The sequence below is a fragment of the Plectropomus leopardus genome, chromosome 10 (assembly GCF_008729295.1).
Source record: "Plectropomus leopardus isolate mb chromosome 10, YSFRI_Pleo_2.0, whole genome shotgun sequence".
NCBI lineage: Eukaryota > Metazoa > Chordata > Actinopteri > Perciformes > Serranidae > Plectropomus > Plectropomus leopardus.
In genome coordinates, this window is record NC_056472.1 from 8,487,928 (window position 1) to 8,508,823 (window position 20,896).

The 20,896-nt window shown below is 39.7% G+C and overlaps 2 protein-coding genes across 3 annotated transcripts; both read right to left on the minus strand.

Annotated features, from left to right (window-relative positions):
• Positions 1-179: 179 nt before the first annotated feature.
• Positions 180-11,921, minus strand: ccnt2a (cyclin T2a). Of its 2 annotated transcripts, XM_042494119.1 has the most exons (10): positions 11,748-11,921; positions 10,995-11,076; positions 10,736-10,864; positions 10,355-10,415; positions 9,736-9,798; positions 8,404-8,449; positions 5,618-5,781; positions 5,336-5,406; positions 3,055-4,291; positions 180-2,891 (listed from the first exon to the last, which is right to left on the minus strand). In XM_042494119.1, the coding sequence occupies exons 1-10, from the start codon at positions 11,903-11,905 to the stop codon at positions 2,815-2,817; spliced, it is 2,088 nt and encodes a 695-aa protein (XP_042350053.1). In that variant the 5' UTR covers positions 11,906-11,921; the 3' UTR covers positions 180-2,814. The 2 variants fall into 2 exon arrangements, with proteins under 2 accessions (XP_042350053.1, XP_042350052.1); XM_042494118.1 differs by lacking the exon at positions 180-2,891 and having other exon boundaries at positions 2,899-4,291.
• Positions 11,922-12,931: 1,010 nt separating this feature from the next.
• Positions 12,932-20,280, minus strand: acmsd (aminocarboxymuconate semialdehyde decarboxylase). Its single transcript, XM_042495061.1, has 10 exons — positions 20,140-20,280; positions 18,179-18,223; positions 16,337-16,433; positions 16,194-16,243; positions 15,670-15,906; positions 15,424-15,517; positions 14,131-14,226; positions 13,815-13,987; positions 13,423-13,521; positions 12,932-13,171 (listed from the first exon to the last, which is right to left on the minus strand). The coding sequence occupies exons 1-10, from the start codon at positions 20,194-20,196 to the stop codon at positions 13,109-13,111; spliced, it is 1,011 nt and encodes a 336-aa protein (XP_042350995.1). The 5' UTR covers positions 20,197-20,280; the 3' UTR covers positions 12,932-13,108.
• Positions 20,281-20,896: the final 616 nt, after the last annotated feature.

The window sequence follows — 20,896 nt, forward strand, 5'->3', positions numbered from 1 at the left end:
TGTAGATTTTGACTGAATTTGTCTTATCCATATTACACCATAACTCCCATAACCTAGGACTACATTTTTCCATGCTGCAATTGTGAACTAGTACTTCCTGTTAGCTTTCCTCTAATGAGTTATTGAGAAATCAGTAGGGCTGGATATTGTTAAAAAAACAATGGTAGTAGCAATGCCAATAACTCTTCATTCGACACCTTTATTCTTGGATTATCACCCAAGCTTAACTGCCTACTCCATCAAATACACCGCACTTGATTTTACAACACCACAGACAGTTGCTGTGGAAGTGGGTCAATCACACATCGCATTAAATAAAAAAATGCTTGCAGTGACGGCTACACGCAAAATCGTAAGTGATTTTTCTCCTCATCTGTGTACCAAAAGAATCGAATGCAGGTATTTTTTGACTGGAGAAGTATGAATACTACTTGGTACCGGGTTATTTTGATAAGGGCTGTAAGAATACTTTAAAATATTATATTAAATTATAAAGATTACGATTCGAGATAAAAAAAAATCACTCACAGTCACAGAATAAGGTCACAGTAAAGACCTGAACATAGGCTATATTTACAAAGCCTTTACTCAACATAACAGCACGTCCTGCATTAGAAAAATATGCAGTTAAGGCAACCAAGGAGCTTAAAGAACAATGGCCAGAGTAAAAAAGAAAATACTGACTCTGTCTAAAATGAAGCCTATTAATCATAGATTATACACATAGACTCGTATTTCTAGATCCCAAAAATCTACCGTTATTGTTATGCATTGAAATATGAAATAGTCATAGAATATGTCACTTAAATCTGTCAGTTTACTCAATGGTAGAAAAGGGGTCCTTCAAGGAGTAAAGGTAAGGAACCACTGCCTTTAAGGTACCTAGTACTAATGCCATGTCAATTTGTGCTTAAGAGACACGCCACTCATACGAGCCCTTTCATTATTATAAGCAACTGTGCACACCTCCTCATATTCAAATGTACAAATGCGCAAGTTTATTTCCTTCTAGACTCTAGTAATGTGGATATATGCAAAAGAAAATGACAGCAACAACCAGTGTTTATACGTGTCAGGGTAGTGGCAAGTTTGAAGTTTATTCGTAATATTGAAATGAAAAGGGGGAAAAAAGGGATGTAAATAGTGGATTATTTGTCCACAGCCGCCTTTTGCTCTGTGAGCCCAACTGTTAATCCCCACCGAGGGAACAAGTAATCCAGCCTACAGGTTATCAGGGGTTTTGCACACTCCTAAATAAACGAGTAACCCAGTCAATGACAGAAGGGACGGTCATGTCAAGATTTGAGAACAATATAGAGTTTAATGTATGAAACTGATGTGAAGATGTGTCCGGACAGTTAAATGGCTCTATATGTGAAATAAACCAATTGGATGACTTGCATGATAAAACCTATGAGGGCCGTCCAAATTACAGATACTTGAGTTTTAAAAGTATCCAGCAGGTCATGTTGCATATGGCCAATGTGTCACTGTTCTGACAGCTGGGATGGAACTGAGCCAACATCTATGTATAGTACCACATTAATGGCTGACTGAATAATACTCAAATGTATCCCCTTTATGGGCTGGCATCTAACAGCTACAGTTTATGTTATGAAATAATGTCTGATGCACTTCAAAGTAAAAAGGGTTATGTAAACTTTAATAGCACACTACTACTGTCTTTGTCAGTTCTTTTTTTTTCTTTTTGAGGCACAACCTTTGGCATCCAGCTTAAGGTCTACTTATAGGTCCAAAAAAAATAATTTTTGGTACAAATTGCATCGCTTTGATGTGATAAGTAGGTGTTGGATGTGCCAGTGTTACTGGGGGCATCAACTGATATTCCCTGTGATGGAGAAAAAGCACAGTACAGCACCCCCTGTAGGAAGGTCGTACGAAGCACACACCACTGGAATGCTGCAATCATTCAGACGATGCCCAATCCACTGATCAACAAAATAAAAGTCTTTTATAGGTATTATAGTTATCTTGTTATACTTACAAGCAGCTCCAAACCTGAGTAGTCATGGTATAGCTTTTTTTTTCTTTAAACATACAAAAACGTATGTACATTTATCTCACTTTCTGTAAACAGCAAGTACGTGTTCTCCTTTTAAATCCCTTTGATGATTGAAACATGCAAATCAAACGCACAGTACTTAAGTATAAAAAGAAATCAAGATGAGAAAGAAATTGAGGAGATGAAACTTTACACCTAAAAAAAAATTTGCATCCACCAACAGTACTAAATGGAATGCCAGCAAACATAAGTTGAACTCATCTCCAGCTGGCCACTGGCTTCCTCATACAACCGCAGAAATGTGATTCAATTAAATTAGTCATTTAAAAAAAGAAAGAAAATGAAGAAAGTGCACCTTCCATGCCTCTTATAGTACTTGTAATACTTTTGTTTTACCATATGGAGATGTGAAATGTAGAGATGGACTTTCCCGGCAATGAAAACACACTCACACCCACCTTTGCACGTTCCTGGACTCGATTGAGGAGGAAGGAGAACCAAGCAGCAATTCAACACACTAACAGAAACACTGAGCATCACAGCCCAGAGATGTGACAGTCAGGAAGCATAATTTTTTTTATCTTTCTTGTGTCTCAGAAATTGAGAAGTCCAACAATACTTTTTTTTTTGCAGATAGGTTTTTTTTCTGCCTTTCAGTAAAGGGTTTATCATGACATAAAGAGTTATTTCCTAGGGCACTTAACAGGGAGGTGAGCATAGTCTTCAAAGTCTGAGCTGTGGGTAGTTTGTTGCCATTTCCAAGTGCTGGCCATGGCTGCAGAGTGGTGGACTCAGTGTCTCTGCTCTCCCAATTCATGTGGCGATTCGCTAGTAGGAGGCGGGTACTGCTGAGAGGTCCGCAGCCCACCTGCGTGTGACAGGAGGGGGAGGAGGAGAAACAAGAATAAGGAGGAGGAAGAGGGAAGGGAGGGGGGTGGGAGGTTAGCCATAGAGCTGCAAGCCAGACGAGACACACTGCAGTACAGGAGAGGAGCAAGGAGGAAAAGAGGAGAGAGAAAAAGATGTAGTACCTGCAGCACCAGTGCCACCCTTGGAGATTTTGCTCGCTTTGGAGCAAGAAGTGGAGAATGAGGAGGAAGGGTGGTGGTTGTGGCTGGCGTCGGGGTGCGCCCTCTTGCGCAACGAGGACGAAGATGAGGTGGATCCGGGAGGAGCGAGCGTGGTCCCTTCCGTGCTGGACAGTCCTGGAGGACCCCGTAACAGGCCTCCCCCGCCATTTCCGCTGTGTGTGTGTGGGTGACTGTGCTTGTGGTGGCGATGGAGATTGTGGTCCGCTCCACGGTGTTGTTTCTCCTTGCTCACCAGTGGGCTGGAATGTTTATTCTTGTTGTTGTTGGCCGCCATGCCTTCATCGGATGAGCTGTGGCGCTCTGATGAGACTTTAATCTTCATCTTAAGCTCATCTTTGCTTGGTTGTCCACTTTTGTCAAGCTGGGAGCCGGACCCAGGAACGGCCAGGCGGACTTTAAGCGAGCCTTTGTCCCGTTTGTCGCTGTGATGGCGTCGATCTTGCCCTGAATTTGAAGAGGAGGGTACTTTAATTTTCATTGGGGATGCAGTCGTGTTGCCACCGCCACTACCGTGGGATGTCTGGTGGGGTTGTGAATGTTTTCTATGGTCTACTTGGCTCGTAGAGGATGGTGCATAGGTAGAAGAGATGGAAGATGGCATATCCGCCCTCGCATCAATATCCATAACTCCTCCGTGCTGTTCCTGACTGCGTTTCTGCCCAGAGACAGCCAGCTCTGCAGCATGTTTCTCTCTGTATTTGTCCAGAGACAGCTTCTGAGCAGGAGAAGGTTGTGGCTGATGCTTTCCCACTCCACTCCCACCAGCTCCTTTCTGTTCCTGTTTGACAGGGATGAAGTCTAGTGTTTTGTCACTCCTGTATATCGGAGGATGCTGAAGCAAAGAGGAAGTGGAGGTTTGCAAGGACAGTGTGGGGTCTTGGTGAGGGATGCTGAGGGGTTCCTGTTTGATACAGGAGGAAGGGTACCCTGCTTGGCTCTGGTTGCTCAGGGGCCACTCACTGTGGCTAGCAGGATTGTATGTGCCAGCCAAGGCGTCCAGAGACAGGGGTGCAGCTCCGGACTGGCCCACCATGGACACATTGAAGGTGGCGCCAGCTTTGGAAAAACTTGTGTTGGAGGGTCCGTCACCTTGCTCGTGGAGCATGGAGGGCCCAGGAAATGAGTTGTCAGTCAACTGAGAGGTGTCACCCTTGGGCTTTTTGGCAGCTTGTGTTGCCTAGGGGATAAGAGAGAGATAACACACAAGTTTGGTTTTAGTAAAGAGTAAGCTCTTTGAACAGGGTTTGACAGCGGCATTGGGAAATCAGTGCAGCAGGATTTTAGTCCTGTTAATATTTGTGATAAACACTGCCACCAACGTTACCGAACAGTTGTTTGCCAAACCAATGTGTTTATAGTTCTTATAATACAGACATTTAAAATTATTTGCAGAGCTGCATTTGTCATTAACACTTCTTGCTGGTTTAAAACATCATATAGGTGTAAATGAAGCTGTTTTGGCTAACCAGTCTCTCCAAGATTTTGTCGGCTGTTTTTTCTGATTGTTGCAGCCTGAAGTGTCTGATTTCACAACACGTTTTTTAAGAAACTGCAATCTTGTGAAAATGTTTACAAGCGTGTGTGTTTTGGGTTTTTCTTTTCAAGGAAATTGCAGTGGGAAGTTGAAATTGCAATAGTTATGATGCTGCCATGGATTCAGAGGTTAATGTTATGAGCACTAGGTGTTTCCAACAGAATTAGAGTATATTTGTGATTTTAAATATTTGTGATGGCCGATTGCCGACAATCAGCTGTTGCTTCTGGTGTACGCAGTATTCTCACAATACAAAACAACTCGACTCTGCTGTTAAACCTGTCGATAACCGTTAAGTAGAATAAGCTGTGTGATGCTAGCAGTTAGCCCTGTTAACATGTGTGTGCTTGTGTGAGAGACTCAGAGCATCAATCCTGCAACAGTAGTATCATAACATGATGAACAGAGCAGGAGAGAGAGGGGCTTAGCAAAGCAATACACTGCACACAGCTTAAAAATGATTTTACCCATTTTAAATAGTCAAATTTGTGGCACAGTTGCAGTGATGGGACAAAATTCCAAGGTTGCGTAGAATTCACAGGTTTTGTCAAAATTTGCATTTTTACCGCCACCATAGCTTCACGAAATCCTGGAGGGTCTGAGTATTTGACTTTGATACATCCTGTGCTAATAAATCAAAATTAAACTGATACGTTTCCAAAGAAACAGAACAGCAGTGTCTCCTACCCTCCAGTTGCGTATCCTCTTTAAGCGACTGGGTGTCTTCTCCAGGATCTGCAGAAACTCATGGGTCAACTCTACAAGAACAAGACATGCACGCTATTGTCAAACCACATCAAATATTGCAGCTACACTGACACAATGCAACTCCCTCTTCTCTCATTTAAAAACCAAACAGCCATGAAGGACATTACTGAATATACAACAAGGAATAAAAAAATCACAGCAAGGTAAATGTCTTTAATGAAATTCATTACAGAAAAGCAAAACACATTAATTTAATCTCACCGTCAAGCAGCTCGAGAGTGACAGTGTTGTCCACGTACTCCCACCAGTGTTTCCCATCAGTAGAAACTGGGATCTCCCAGTTGGACCACTTACACGCCAGATGGATGCACACACAGGAGATCACCGTGGGCTTGTACTGGAGGCAGAAGGTAGTGAGGTGTAGACTGCATGGTGTGTGAGAGTATGCGTGAGTGATGAGTGTGTGTATGGGAGAGAGAGAGAATATTTCATATGTGAAGGTGAAGAAATGTGAGTGTGTTGATTGAGGCCAGGCGTTGTCCCGATTGGTTCCACATATGTAGAGAAGAGAAAAAGAAAACACAAGGGGGAGCGGACAGTTTTAATTTACTGTAGGTATTGGTTGCAAAAGATAAGCCACTATTTGACTGTTTGTCTTATAATGTAACATGTCAAACCAAGGTTACAATACAGTTGGCGTTCTTTATACCTGGTTCATATAGAGACAAAATTCTTAGTGTGCTTAAAAAAATATGCATCACATTACGTAATGTGACACATTTTAAGGAACTAGCTGGTTTTAAGTGGGGAGGGGGCCATGTGTAGTAGCCCATTGTGTAACACTAAAACCTGAGGCCACCCATGTGACAGTTACATCATTGTACGGTTAACTGACAGCAGCTGCAACTACAACCCTCTGTATGGCTCTTTGTGTTGAAAGGGGTAAACCTCAGTGATCTCAGTGAATACAACATAGCTCCAGTGCCAACAGTGTTAGGGGTAAACTGAAGTGAATGCACGGTCTTAACAATGAGAGCCCTCCTACATTAATAAATATCATAGCTAATCTGACCTGTGGTAAAAATCATAATTCAAGATGTGTAGCATTGTACTTAAACAGTGAAAATGCAACAGTGAGGAGGAATCCAAGTTTAGATCACAATTTGATAGGACAACATATTCATATATCAAAAGTAAAAAATGAAATTGGACAAATGGCAACCATCTAAGTATTTACAGCTAAAATACAGACACAAACTGCTACTAAGGGCCCTGACACACCAAGCCAACCGTCAACCATTGGTCAACAGAGAACCCCAGTGGTGAGTCCTAAAACCTGAAAATCTGTTAGCAACTCAGCATCTCCGGTTCCCTCGTCTCAAAGTCAAAGGGTTTTTAGAATTAGTTTTTGGTTAATAGCCTTAAATAAGGTCTTCGATTAACACAAGCTTAAGAGACTTGAACGTTTTGTTCTACGACATAAAATACATCCCTTAATACCCCACTCGCAAGCACTGCAGCTTTTATGACGGTAGTTCGTTTTAGCCTAGCAATACCTTTTTTGTTTAACTGGTATGTTACATTCAACATTACCAACAGGCCGGAAAACAAGACGGTGTTAGTGTTCACGCAAAAGATGGTCTTGGTTTCCACTACATCTTGGATGTTGGTTTGGTGTGTCTGGGCCTTAGGCTTCGGTTCTTCATTAACTCACCTATGTTGAGCCAAATGTGAGCCAATTACATCACACTAGTACCAAAGATGTTTTTTTGTTTTATGAAAGTAGGTTCCCCTCAGTCATTAATCAGCCATTCAAGCCATGAATATGTTGTAGGAATCTTAGTGCAAGAAAGTATTCTCAAGAAAATCCTAGTCCCTGATTCAACATCCCTTTACTAACAATGCCTCAGCATAAAGCTGCATAAAAAAAGATCTAGCCATAACTTTGCCCGTCATCACTGCATTGTAAAACACTTTTGGTTAGAGCTGGATGGCAACCTTGTACTGTGAGACAAGTACAATGTCTGGACTCTGGCCTGTCAGGTTATAGTGTCCTTAAAGAAGCTATCAGTCTCTTAAAACATTAGGAACGGCTCTTCTTAGCTAAATTAAAATTAATTTGTAAGCATGCTTAGCCATTTTAAGATCTGTCACTGGCTAACACTTGCACTCTTGATAAGTGTGAGCTCAGTGAAGAACTTCAAACTCTGTTCACAGTCAGCATCCAGACATTGTCAACTGATTTAAAGTTGTTGAAAGTAATTACATTATTAGAAATTTCTTTCCACCACCGATAACCATAAACAAACCCTTTAAGGACCCAGTTTTGCAACTACAAGACATGTCAAGAGAAACGTTTTTTTCCTCACTTTAGAATAAATCATAATCACCAAAAGCATTTTGATCTGCTTGAGAGCAAATAGTTACTTTCATTACATTTTCAGCAGGTCCTTAATGGGTCCCTACAACATTTTTCCTGTCACATTATACATGAGCTATATGAATGAAAGAATGTTGCAGAAAGCTAGAAAATATGTGAATTTACAGACTATCAAATACTGCAAAGGTTGAAAAATATCTGAAGAGATAATGCATTTTGAACAAATGGATATGAAAAAAGAACATTTTAAAAAATTAATTTGCGGTACTTACCGGAAGGACCTCTACGAGAAATGTTTACATCTGTGAAATCTTTAGCTGCTATTCAGGCTACCAAAGTGTCTTTCTTTTAGAATTATGCACTTTTTCGCAACCGAACAAACATGTGGGTTTCAAGCGCACCACTACACTTCACATCTTGCATTCAACCCATCTGTGCCAACTCATGGTCCCTTGTACAATACACCGCACTGCGACTGGGGCCGGTAACGCTACGAGCCACCCTGTCCCGCTCCCTTCGCACAAGGGAGAGGAGCTTAGGGGAGGAGGCAAGCGTCCCAACAACCACCAGCGCAAGTAGGGCCCGTTGGACACTGAAAGGGTACCCTGCATTACAGGAAGCTAGGGTGTGCAGTCAAAGTGCAACAAAGGAGGGGCAGGATAACAACCTGTTGGTAGCCATGAAATAGGAAGTCTGTGCCAGATCCTTGCTTGCTGTAAGAGATGGACAGAAAAATACACAAACAGGAAAGGGGAGAAAAAATGATTACTATTTCTGCAAGTCAAAAGCATTTCATTATCATCAGGTCTGGAACTTAATATTTCAAAGCACTGATTGAACCAAGTCCAAGACTGAAAACAATATTAGGCACTAGGGATGGGACAATATATGATTCTATCTTGGACCGTGCTGAAAAAACACTCACTATGAGCTGATCGTGGTGAATTTCCATTATTGGGATAATCGTGAACATTTTGTCCAGCAGCAATGCACCTGCATGCACCAGTCTGCTTCACCGTGGAGTGTTGAACAGAACTGCTTTGAAGAATCTAAAGCTTTGCAATACAGTCTTGAAATGTGGTGTTTTGGAAGACTTAAAAAAAATGAATCCATGATGATAAATCCAACACTGAATGAGTTCTACAATTATTTATTACATTTTTCCATGTCGAAAACAGTCGTTAGACATTCATTAGCTGCCCATGATGAGTTTTTTGACCAATCAGAGGCTCAGTGCATTAGCTGCCCCAATTCTGTTGTCACACAACTGGAATTCAAAACTTCTTTTGAAACAAGGTGAAATAATACATGGTTTTCTAGCAAATCTGGGTGGATATTAAGCTTGATTTCAGTGTCATATCTTGTCTAAGGTAAAAAATTAAAACCAACCATGGTCATATTGTTCAGATTTTCATCATCACTCAAGCTTATTTGATATTGAGAGATGTGATGCCATTTCAAAAAGATCAAAAGCCTTGCGTTTCAAAATTTCAAAACTCTGTTTCTTACTTAACAAAATGTATGGTGAATGTAAGATTTCTAAGCATATTTTAATGTCTATCAGGATAATGGTGAATTGCCATTATTTTGTCCAGGATTATCGTGAATCAAGTTTTCATATTGTCCCATTCATTCTAGGCACAAACGGCTTCATTTTGGAAACTTTCAGCAAGTCGGATAATATTCATAAATTAAGCCAAAATCACTGATTTGACCATAACCAATATTCAGGGGGGTCAATTTCTCAAATAGAAAATAAAACGGCAAACGCCCAAAACAATAAATAGAATTCAGTCTTAGACTTAACCCAATAAGCGTCAGTAAGTGTTGTTGTGTGTGCCATGTTATATAACCAACTCAAAAGGTCATCAAAAGAGCAAGGTGTGTGTGTGGTCATGTAACCATTACATCAGCAAGGTTTTCACCCCCCTCCCCACCCACATTTGAGGTGGGACAAATAAGAGCAGAGGGCACAAAGAGCAAAGAAGGAAGCCTCTACCTCGCACTAGCTGGGAACATTTCACCACATCAGTGTGTGGGTGATCAATAGTTATTTCAAAGCCTGGAACAAAATACATGACAGGTGAGTTCAACACAAAGACAGTTGGGAGGTGACATGTCATTTTAGGGCTCAACAAACAAACGCAGTGATAGGTTTGAAGTTTTTTTAGTTTTGTGTTAAATGTGAATAGTTTTGATGGTCAATTCATATCTATACATTACAAATTAGGCGCTATCAAATCAGGTCTGTTCACTTTCACACTAGATGAAAGTCATTTCTCAGTATTGAATGTAATCAATAAGCGTGCACAAATTGCTGTGGCCATAAAATTGAAAAATATAAATAAAAATGTGGAGGATTCCATTTATTCGATACCTTATTTTAGGCAAAGGCTGAATGACATGTCACCTTTACATGATTTCTTGAAAATATGTACATGACAAGATACCCATATAGCAGCTGACAAAACATTTCACTCAACAGGCTGTGATGAATAAATTCACCAGTGATCAGTAGCACTACTCCCTTACCAATAAAGTAAAGCCAAAGATAATGAGTATTATCAACAAAACGCTATCTCTCTCTCAAGTCATCCACTCCAGTCACGACTACTTACCCAGGGTCTGCAGCACTATGGATTCAAGTATCACCAGCTCTTGAGCTTGCTGGAGGTATGCCTGAAGTTTGATAGACAGTCATTACAACACAATTGTAATGAGTCTATTAATCTAACCCCCTAACAACTGATGTCAAATGGCCAAAATCTCCAAACAGAGAGGCTCATTTTACTATTAATCTAAGCCTTGGTTGGTGTTTGGTACACACCAACAGCAGGCCAGGGCAGTTATAATAAGGCCCTGTGTAGAGGGCTATGGAAGTTGGAAATGCCAAGCATACAAAGGGAAACCATGACCACAGAGAGGACTGGAAAGTCAGATGCAGAAAGGGGAAAAAACGTCTTATCATACAATAAAAAAGAGCCTGTGTTTTAACTTACATTACTTTTTGTGTCTAGAGGTGTTTCTTGCGGATTTAGGCAAGCATGTGCAACTTTGATCACATGTTCGAGTTTCCGAGGTTGCTCCTCCACTTTTGCGGCCAAGAATAAGGTGGTTGGAGATATTGTCTGTGCAAAAGCATCAATATATTTGAACATATACACATTCTTTCTTAACTTTTCAATTTCTGAAGCAATCTACCTAACATGTTATATTCGTTTTCAAGTCGATAGCAGTATTATGTAAGAGAATACTTACATTCCTGTGGAATTTGGTGAAAGAGTGGTGCATATAAAATCTATGCATGTAAACAATGGCTGTATTTATTGTTAATTGAGAGCTGGAGGGCGGGTTGAGGAAAATTTCACTTTCACTTAATGGAAACCACGATGCCAAGAGCAGATTGATAAATTTAGCTATACGCTATTAAGCCGTATCAAGCAATGACACGCATCATTAGACAACATAGAAGCACTAAACAACTTTATAAAATCAGGGTTAAAAAATATAGCGCGAGCTAGCTGAATGGCTTACGCTAGCATTATGTTAGCATTAATTAAGCTACATCACAATAAGAGGGAAAAGTAAATACCTTTGCACAACAGCGTACACATTTTAAAGAAACGTGTTGTTATTTGAGTCACTAAGCTCAAATGAAGCAAGATTACAGCGTTAAATACTTTCAGTGGAAAGGGGTTTAGTGAGTGCTACACACAGACGTTAACGGCCTCTGGGACGTCAACCCGCAGCTAAATGGTTAGCATGCTATATTAGCGCCCACGTTAGCTAACGTTTAACATAAACCAGTGACACTGGAATTCCAGGTTAGTCATAATATATTTTAAACAACACAAAACAAAACACACAGATCGAAAAGTCCTGAATATCGCTCCGTAGACCTGGCAGTAATTTAAAAATTAGCTCACGTTATCGGGCCCGCTGCAGCGGTTAGCGTTAGCGCCATGTCTGCTGCCAGTCTGGTCGAGGAATACGTTTGTTTACAAAGGATACACATTGAGTCTCTGGCCCATATCTTGGATCAGATTTGCCGCTTGTTGCCGGTAGGAGAGCTCCCGGTCTGGTTCTACTCCACATCGGCGGGACGGCGTGCTTTCGAGCTGCTCCCGGGTAAAAAACCATTTCGACGAGGATCCCCGGCACGCCGCCATTGCTCTCCAACTTCGGGCATCGAGAAAGCGGAAGTGACGTTGGCGTCGCACAGGAAAACACGACTTCTTCTTCGTTTTCTACCAAGTACAGAGTACAGCGCTGAAATTTGTGAGTAGGTACTGATGCGGTACTGTAACAAGAGCTGGGATTGCTGTTATAGATTTTTATATGTAATCAATAATCGATATGTAATCGATCCTTATATGTAATCAATAAATTATTAGATATATCTTACACAACCTTAAATTGGTTAAAGTGAATTAAAGTTTTAGGAATGGGCCATTAACCCGCAATAAAGCCGACATCAGGGTCCCCTGAATAATGTCAGTAACTTCACTTAACATTGTTCATAGTTCTAGAGTTCTATTGTTTTTTTGTTTTTTTTATCTGTATAGCCCTAAATTTAAGTTGACACATAAATAGCCTAAATAGTATGTCATCATCAGTGCCAATATCTTCAAAGTGGAGTATTTTTCCTTTTATTTATTTCTTTATTTTTGCTGAAATTCATTGGCTTGATGTGCAGTCGCATAAGCAGTCACTCACTTAATTTCAGCTGCGTTAAGCGATAAATCTTTAAATCTTTGTGCTGAAGCAGACTAAACCATTTTGTACCTTTAAGGGATGTGAGGGCCTCAAAGAGCTTCAATTATTTTTTATACAAATTTTGATCTTGCAACCTATATATTCTATACTAACTCCTTCGAAATAAAACATTGAAAATAAAACCAAACTTTTCATTCCAGGCTTTTTGAAGCCCCCTCTCTCATTGGGGCCCTGAGTAATCAGCCCCACTCTTCCCCCCACTATGACACCCCTGTGTGAAAGCCCTGCATGTGTATGTCTTTTTTAATGGTGAGATCTGCAAAAGTCTCACTGAAAACACTGAGTGGTAAGTTCTCTGTCATGTCTGGTGATCACTTGCAATTAGTAGCCCTATCCTCCAATTAAACAATCAAAAAGAAAAACTGTTGATGGTGGTAACCATAAAGTGATGTGTAAGAATAAGGCAATTCACAAAAAACTGAGTGTAAAATATTCAGTTACTTTATTATTATGGACAACATCAAAATTTGTGATATCTAGGCTACTATACAAGCTAAACCAAAATGATTTTTTAGCAGTCTAAATATGAACATTTGAATAAAGCTTTTGCGCTGAATCACTGAGTGTGGCAGCTGTAACTATCTTAGATTTCAATGTCACTCAAATTGTTCTCGTTTCAGGCCCAAAAATTCCAGTGCATTCCCAGCAAGCAATTTATCCTGCAAAACAAAAGAGTACACACCATACTGAATAATGGATGCAGCACTTTAATTTTAAAACTCATGCATATACTAATTTAGGCAGTTACATTTTGAAATCCATGGTTTAACATTCTACCAAATTATAATGTGTCATTTGCTCTTCTGCTAATAAGCCTTTTCTACCTGGCCATGTGTTTTAAAGTCAGTTCATGAAAGCAGCACTGAGGGATTTTCTATTGACTAAATGAAGGAGAGGAAAATATTCGTACCTTTAGTGTGTCATCAAATTCATCCATTGACTCAATGAGTGATCCAGGCTGCAGCTCACCCAGCGGGAATGGATAATCTGTTCCCAGCATCACTTTATCCTGAAAGAAGAATATGTGCACATTGTTGTCTTGAACATGTAGTAAACATGTGAAGATTTACACATCCACAGTATCTGTCGAAGCAATGACAGCAGGAATAGTTACTGTCATCAACAGAGCTGTGCTAAAGCATCAGATGAGCAGTGCGCTACTTTAATGAGCCACTATACTCAGTTTTTCTATCTACGGTTAAAGTGGTTTTACAGAAATGACACTTCTCTTCACACGTTTAAACTGGCAACACTCCCTCAGTGTCTTCTCAATGTGTGTGCTGAATAAATGATGAAGCTTACCTTTCCAATAACATCAATGAGAAGCTTTAGAGCAATGGGATCGTGAACTAGGGAGTCGGTGTAGAAGGAACCGAGGTATTTCCGTGGACTGATCTCGTTGTCCACTGCACACAGGTCAGGGCGGACCTTGTGGCCGTGTTCAATTCTGCCAATGGTGAATGGAAAAGAGCCGCCTGAAATCAGATTAGCAATACAGGTCAAACAACAATGTCTGTAACATGAGTTGCGAATACATTACAGTTGACACCTTAATGCTTGTACTTGTGACTTTAATTTACTTAAGTTGAAATATTTTAGCAACACTTCGTCTGCCTACCTCCATGTGCAAAGCAGACTTTCAATTTTGGAAATCTTTCAATCACACCTCCAAATATCATTGAGCAAATGGCCATGGTTGTCTCTGACGGCATGCCTTTGAAATGGAAAAAGACAACAGAACATAACCTTTCTTTTCAAACTGTAGCCTACTGTAATTAAATGGCATGTTATTAAAAGACCGTAAGTGAGTTGATATAGAGTGCCTCAGGAATGCGTCCTAAAACCTGGAAATGAGCTAGCATTTTAGCGCTCCCAGTCCCCTCATCTCAAAATCAACAGTTTTGGGTAAAATGCCTGAAATAATGTCTAAGACAAGACAAGATTAAGGGATGTTCACCTTTTGTTGTATGACATAAAAAACGTCAAAAAAAATCCACACTATCTATCAAAAGTTGCTTAAAGTTGCTAAAAAGTTGCTAAATGAGACTAGGCTACTGAACGTTATCACACCAAACACGGCTTTGCAGCTTTGTTTGATGCAGTTCTTTAAAATAGTTGTTCGACGAGAGAATCAGGGAGATGCGTCTTACTCCAGCATCAACATACAGAAAAACATAATCCCTGAAGCACTCTATACTAAGTAGCAGAATCAAAAATAGAGCATATTAACATTGGCCATAATCAAAATTCATTAAATGCAGGGGTTGCACCATATTGGATTTTGCCGGTATCCGATCTATGCATATATTTCAATGTGATGCAGAGAATATCAAGTCTCTTGTATTGGAATTAACATATTATTATGCATATTCTTATTGTGATGGTTTTGGTTACATCTCAAAGATGACATATTTTTTATGTTACACTGTCAAACTAAATGGTAAAATTCATCCTACTCTAACAGGCTGATGCTCTCCCTGACACAGTCCTTACAAGAGTCATATCAGGGGCATATCCTCCTATCAGCCTGTCATACACAGAAAAATGTTTATTTCAGGCCAGTGTCAACATTTAGTTTTAATTTCGACACCTTTATATGCAGTATGATCTGCCGATATCATGCATCCCTAATCAAATTTGATGTGAAAGCTACAATGCTCAAAGAAAATAAACACAAATGTTTACACATCAGGAAATATAATAATTTTGTTCTGATGGCTTCATCAATCATTTGGGGAAATAGTGATGTAGGTGCAATGTCTTTTCCATTAGTTTTTGTGCACAGATAATTACATAGTTCTATTTCAGTCTCAAAGAAGTGTATTTTCACAAGAAAAGTGTATTTTCTTTTCTACTGACTAAGACCAGGGGGGATAATCAATATCTCCTGTTCCTAGTCCATCTCCCTCACCCACCAGCCAGGGCAGCCAATACTTAGCCATCCTCCCATCTGTCTGCATGTCCCACGGGTGGACAAATATGGAGCAACCCAGCTCCTCAGCAGCCTAAATGAAAGACCAGAGATCAGTATTTTTGATGAATTTGAACTACACCCTAAAAAAAGGAATGTCGTGCACAAACTCTATGGGTACGTTTGCAACTATCACCAGGGATATTATGTCATATTATGTCATAAAAGCAAAGTTTCATGTCTCACGGCATAGAAAGGATAGAGTTCGGTGGAGTTGAGGTCCCAGTTGTTGATATGTGAGCCAATTTGCACCCCAGGAAAGCCCAGCTCCTTCACGCAGCGCCTCATCTCCAGCACCGCTAGGTCGGGTGCTTGCATGGGCAGAGTGCCAAGGCCCACAAACCTCTTGGGGTGGCTGCACACTGTTTTGGCTAAATCATCATTTAAAAGGCCACAGAGATCCAGTGTGTCATGAGGTTTGGCCTGTAATCCAAAACCAAGATCAAAAATAGGTAAATATATCTGTGAAGGCTGAAGCAAAAATGTGACCAAAGAAGCACAAAGACAGCTAAGAAGCTTTGCAGACAAGTATATAAGCCACTGGAGTATTGCACAAAAAGCAGAGAATTAAAATTTGCTCGTTTCAACAGCTTTGCTACAGCTCACAGTGATTTTGGACACAATAAACAACACTATGATTCACATCTTTACCACACAGTAATGAAACATAATCACCTTATTGTTTTTGTTTAGACTTAGTGTGGACTTACCCAATAACTGAACATCACCGGGACAGTAGAAAGGGCTTGAACCGTGACACCTGAAGGGTCATAAACAGAATCATCCTTTTCAGACAACAATAAGATGAAACAATGTTAACAGTTATTGGTGTCTTTCATATCTGGGAATATACCGTGTTGATCCATGTCTCTCATGCGTGCGTTTGCGTCCCAGCAGTTCTCTTGAATGACTCGGAACAGCTTCCCATCCTTCATCATGTTTGCTTCACCCTGAAACACAACGTTAAAGGAACACTTCACCCACCAAATGACCATTTTGTATATCAGTTACTCACCCTGTTTTATGTTGAATTTATGAATTATGTCGTGTGTTTCTCACATGCCTCCATGGTGAGCGAAGAATCCAAAAATGGAGACATGGGGGGCTGCATTTATAACTATATCATATCAAAACATCTGTTTACAAACTCTCACACAATTTGTTCAGTATAATCCAAGTTTCATTCATCCAGTACTTAGTTCTTTCCAAACAGACAGCCCTTTTCAACAGATACTGACAAGAAAGTGAAACTTACCTATACTATCTTTAAAACCAGACTCTTTTGACAAAAACAGTAATTTTACTTCTCTGAACACAGGAGCTGCTGGTCTACCAATACCTTGATCAGTAGTTTGTTTGTGTTACCATGTGACTTTGCTGAATCCAGACTAATCCTTTAATGCACCAAAGTAGCACAATAACACAAACTAACTAAATGGTTGAGGCAGCGGTAGACTAGCAGCCTTTGATTTAAAGAGAGGTAAAATTAATGATTTTTTCAATGAAATCTTTAATGTGATAAGTGTAAATAAGTTTCATTCAGTCCCTTCCCGTACAGGGTTGTTTCTTTTTGGAAGTACTGAATATATAACTGAATATATAACTGGATAAATGAAACTTGAATTACACTGCATTAGTTGTGTGTGGACCTATCCAGGGTGTAACCCGCCTTCCGCCTGATGACAGCTGGGATTGGCTCCACGACTGACTAGTTGTGTGAGTTTATAAACAGATATATGATATAGTTCTGTTTTTGTTAAACATGGCCCCATATAACTTCAATTCATCAAGACTTTTCTTCATTTTTAGATTCTTCATGCACCATGGAGGCATGTGAGAAAAGACAAAGTTTTCTTCATAAATTAAGCATAACACGGGGTGAATAACTGATAAATAAATTATCATTTTGTGTATCCCTTTCACTTCAGTGACATTCCTAATCTACATGACCGCACTTAAAGTATTGCAGTTATAGAGTCAGGAAACCATGGCAGATTTATTGCTCTTGGTCATTTCACTCATTGAATTTACAACTTTCAAGTAGATGAGATCACTTGACATTTGGATTTCATAACACCTCAAAGTACAACCACATGATGGCAGCAAACAGCTGATTCATACAGAGATGTGAACTTTCATTTACATCTCACATAAAAAAAGACAAGACAAGATGTCTTTGTAAAGGTTTGTAGGCATATTTAAAAACTGATATACAAACAACATCTGGACAGTGTTTTTTCCCCCTGTTAATGCATATAATTAAACATCTTGGGTGCATCTACCCCTGTGTTCCAATGTGACCTGGAGTCCTATAGATCTTGTTTTACCATTGGCATCAGGACTCAAACAGATGCTCTTCACCAGACACAGCTTCTGTTTGAATGCATCAGTGTGACACGATCAGCTTCGTCCTTATGTGCAGTTTGCTGATGCCAAAAGCTCAACCCATGTCTTCCTCTAAAAGTTGCATTAGCCACACAGCTGCCAGGCCGCTCCATGTTCTGCTGTGTATTTGAAGTGAATCTCTCCGCTGATGCAGTGGCGCCGTGCTGAGTCCTGCAGCTGCTCACATGGCGAGGACCAGGCTGAAAGGTGCACAGGGTGGGGTGCGGCCTGCTGTGTTCCTGAGCATTGTAGGCTGCACAATTGCATAAGGGCGCCTGTTTGCACACGTAAGAAAAAAACAGTGACTCACCTTGCAGTGATGGTGAAGCTGGACAAACCCACCATATCCATACCTCTGAAACACACGAGAAACAGTGATTATATTTAAAAATTGAGTAGTTTTTAACATATCACTTTCTGAAAAAACATTATTACATATCTGGTGTACTTATTTTAGATGTAAAATCTCTGTATAAACGTTAACATAGTTATCGCCTGCTGTGGCAAAGCCTCCACTGATTGTGTTATCCCATCTGCGAGGGTTCAATCTTCATCCTAGAGGACTATCCACTCCAACATGCTGGATAACTCAAAGTGAGTGCCATCTGAGGCTGTTGACTCTTTTGCATACAGATGAAGCCGCAAATGATCTACGTGAGCAATACAGCCAGTAAAGCCCCATTTTATATCCCTACAGATCTGCAGTACTGTGTGCTTTGTTGATGCCACAGAGAGGCTCCAGGTATTCAGGATAGGAGGTGGGTTTTACATCCTTCTTTTAAAAGGGTCACGTCTTTAAGAAGTTATCTCGCTGAAACCTGCTTTAACCCTTTGAAACTTGGATCATCATCAGTTTTCTTGTGCCTTTAAACCTTTGAAACATTGAGCAAATTGATTTAAAAAAGAAACCAAAAATAGTGGGTGAGAGAAAGAGAATCATTAGAATTTTTTTCAAATAACCAAGAGAAAAATACCAGTATATATACACATATATATATATAAATATATATATATATATATGTGTGTGTGTGTTTTATATATATATATATATATATATATGTATGTATGTGTGTGTGTTGTGTGTGTGTGTGTGTTTTATGTATTATTCTTATTTCATTCTAACACTTTTGGGGTAATTTCCTGTTTTGGTTCATTTACTTTTATTTTTGTTTAGCTAATGTCTGGTTATTGTCTTGTAACTTTTTACTAATTTCTTGCTAAGTTTTTGGTCATTTTTTTAAAAAGTGAAATGAAATGAAATGCATGCAGCTCAACAGAGCAGTATATAACAAGTTAACCCCACAATGTTCTGTTGGGGTCCTGAGTGACCATGCCATGTTTAACAGCTCAGAAAAATACATAATATTGTAGTGCCACTTTCAAACTTGATGACTTTTCAGAATTTTAAAAGTACTGCTCACAAATGTTATATTAAACCAAGGATGTTTCAGAGGTCTGCGACAAAAAATGATGCATAACTTCTGTTTCAGAGTGTCTCAAGCAGTGTTTGGAAAACCAGATGTTAAATGTGAATCTACTTCATGTAGTGTTTTTATTTTTTAAAAACTGGGCATTTGTTTTGGAGAGAAAAAGAACACTGAAGGAATTCCAATCAGGAGTTCAAACTTTATCATGGCACATGGAAGGAGTTGCAGGTGGTTGCAATCGGCAATCTTCACCGCAAGATGCCACTTTTTTCGAAACATCGTTCAAGAATCAGAGAAGCTACGTCACCCCTCAAGACAGAGTAACATGAACAAAAATGCCTATATATATATATATATATATATATATATATATATATATATAATATATATGTTTCCTTATGTCCTTACTAAGAGAAAGAAAGAAAGAGAGCATAGAAAGCATTTGTGATGGCACCTGTCTATAAACCCTCCTCTGTGTCCAGCACTAAACATGGGAAATCATTATATAAGGCCAGGCCTCCATAGTGACAAAGACAAAAGAGCCGACAGATAACAGATAGGACAGGGAGTGCAAGGCCAGAGCTACTTATTGATTAAAGTTTAACCATCTATAGAGAACACAGATGCATGGAGTGAGCTGTTAAAACTCCCCGCTGACACTCCAATAGGAAAAGTCTACGTTGTACTTTAGTAATTGCATTGAATTGAAGGAGACACTCTGCCTGATACAAACAAAGATGTGTTTTTTTAAGCCAACTTGACCACACATTGTGTAGATTTACTCTGAGAGCTCCAGGCTGTTATAAAGAAACCTCTCAGATCCTAAATGAGCTTCGGTGCCTACCTGCTTCAGATCGGGCCACTCCTTTGGTAAAATATGATTATGGATATCAACCTTCATCCTTATGATTACCCTCGGGAAAATGTAAAGGTCTGCGGCTAAAGATTGCAGGAACTGAGCACAAATCCAGCAAATTCCCTCTACGCTCTCAGCCAGAAAGCAATGACCGACAGGTGAATTGGCTGCTGCAGTGACACCCTGGTCACTTATTACCCAGCCTGTCAAACAAGCAGCAAGTAAGCATTAGTCTGAGGCAATGTAATGTCAGTGGTTCGTAATTATAATATAATATATAAAATATTTAGATATGCTCAAAAGGTCATTCCCAATGTACTCATTAAAAATATAAAATGAAATAAAAAAAATGTGCTACCACAGGCAATCATGCAAGGCTTTCCAGAATAATAATTAGCAAATGTAATCATAATTCTATATAAATTTAACAAATTTCCATTAAGATTACTGCAGGTTCAGATAATAGGCTACAGTTTACTGCAGCTCTGTGTGTATTTTACCATGGTATAATGCCATAAAATGTCATAGTATGATATGTAAGTAAGCAAGTAAAACTTTATTTATATAGCACCTTTCGAAAACCTAGGTTACAATGTGCTGTGCAAAAAGAAACAACAAAACAACAAAACATGTGTTCCCTTTTCCTGTGCAGCCCTCAAACATATGCTGGCTCCCTACTCGGTTATTAAACTTTGAGAACCTCTGATTTAAAATTTGAGTCACAGAAGCCCATTTTTTGGGCCTA

Excerpts from the sequence above, each read along its gene's own strand:
- ccnt2a (XM_042494118.1), bottom strand. The coding sequence starts at position 11,905 with ATGGCGGCGTGCCGGGGATCCTCGTCGAAATGGTTTTTTACCCGGGAG. Across the intron at positions 10,865-10,994 it reads TCACCAAATTCCACAGGAAT|ACAATATCTCCAACCACCTT; the intron begins GTAAGTATTCTC and ends GCTTTTGCACAG. Across the intron at positions 9,799-10,354 it reads CATAGTGCTGCAGACCCTGG|GCTTTGAAATAACTATTGAT; the intron begins GTAAGTAGTCGT and ends ATTTTGTTCCAG.
- acmsd (XM_042495061.1), bottom strand. The coding sequence starts at position 20,196 with ATGAAGGTTGATATCCATAATCATATTTTACCAAAGGAGTGGCCCGAT. Across the intron at positions 15,518-15,669 it reads AACTCTATCCTTTCTATGCC|GCTGCTGAGGAGCTGGGTTG; the intron begins GTGAGACATGAA and ends TCTTTCATTTAG. Across the intron at positions 13,988-14,130 it reads AGTCTGCTTTGCACATGGAG|GCGGCTCTTTTCCATTCACC; the intron begins GTAGGCAGACGA and ends ATCTGATTTCAG.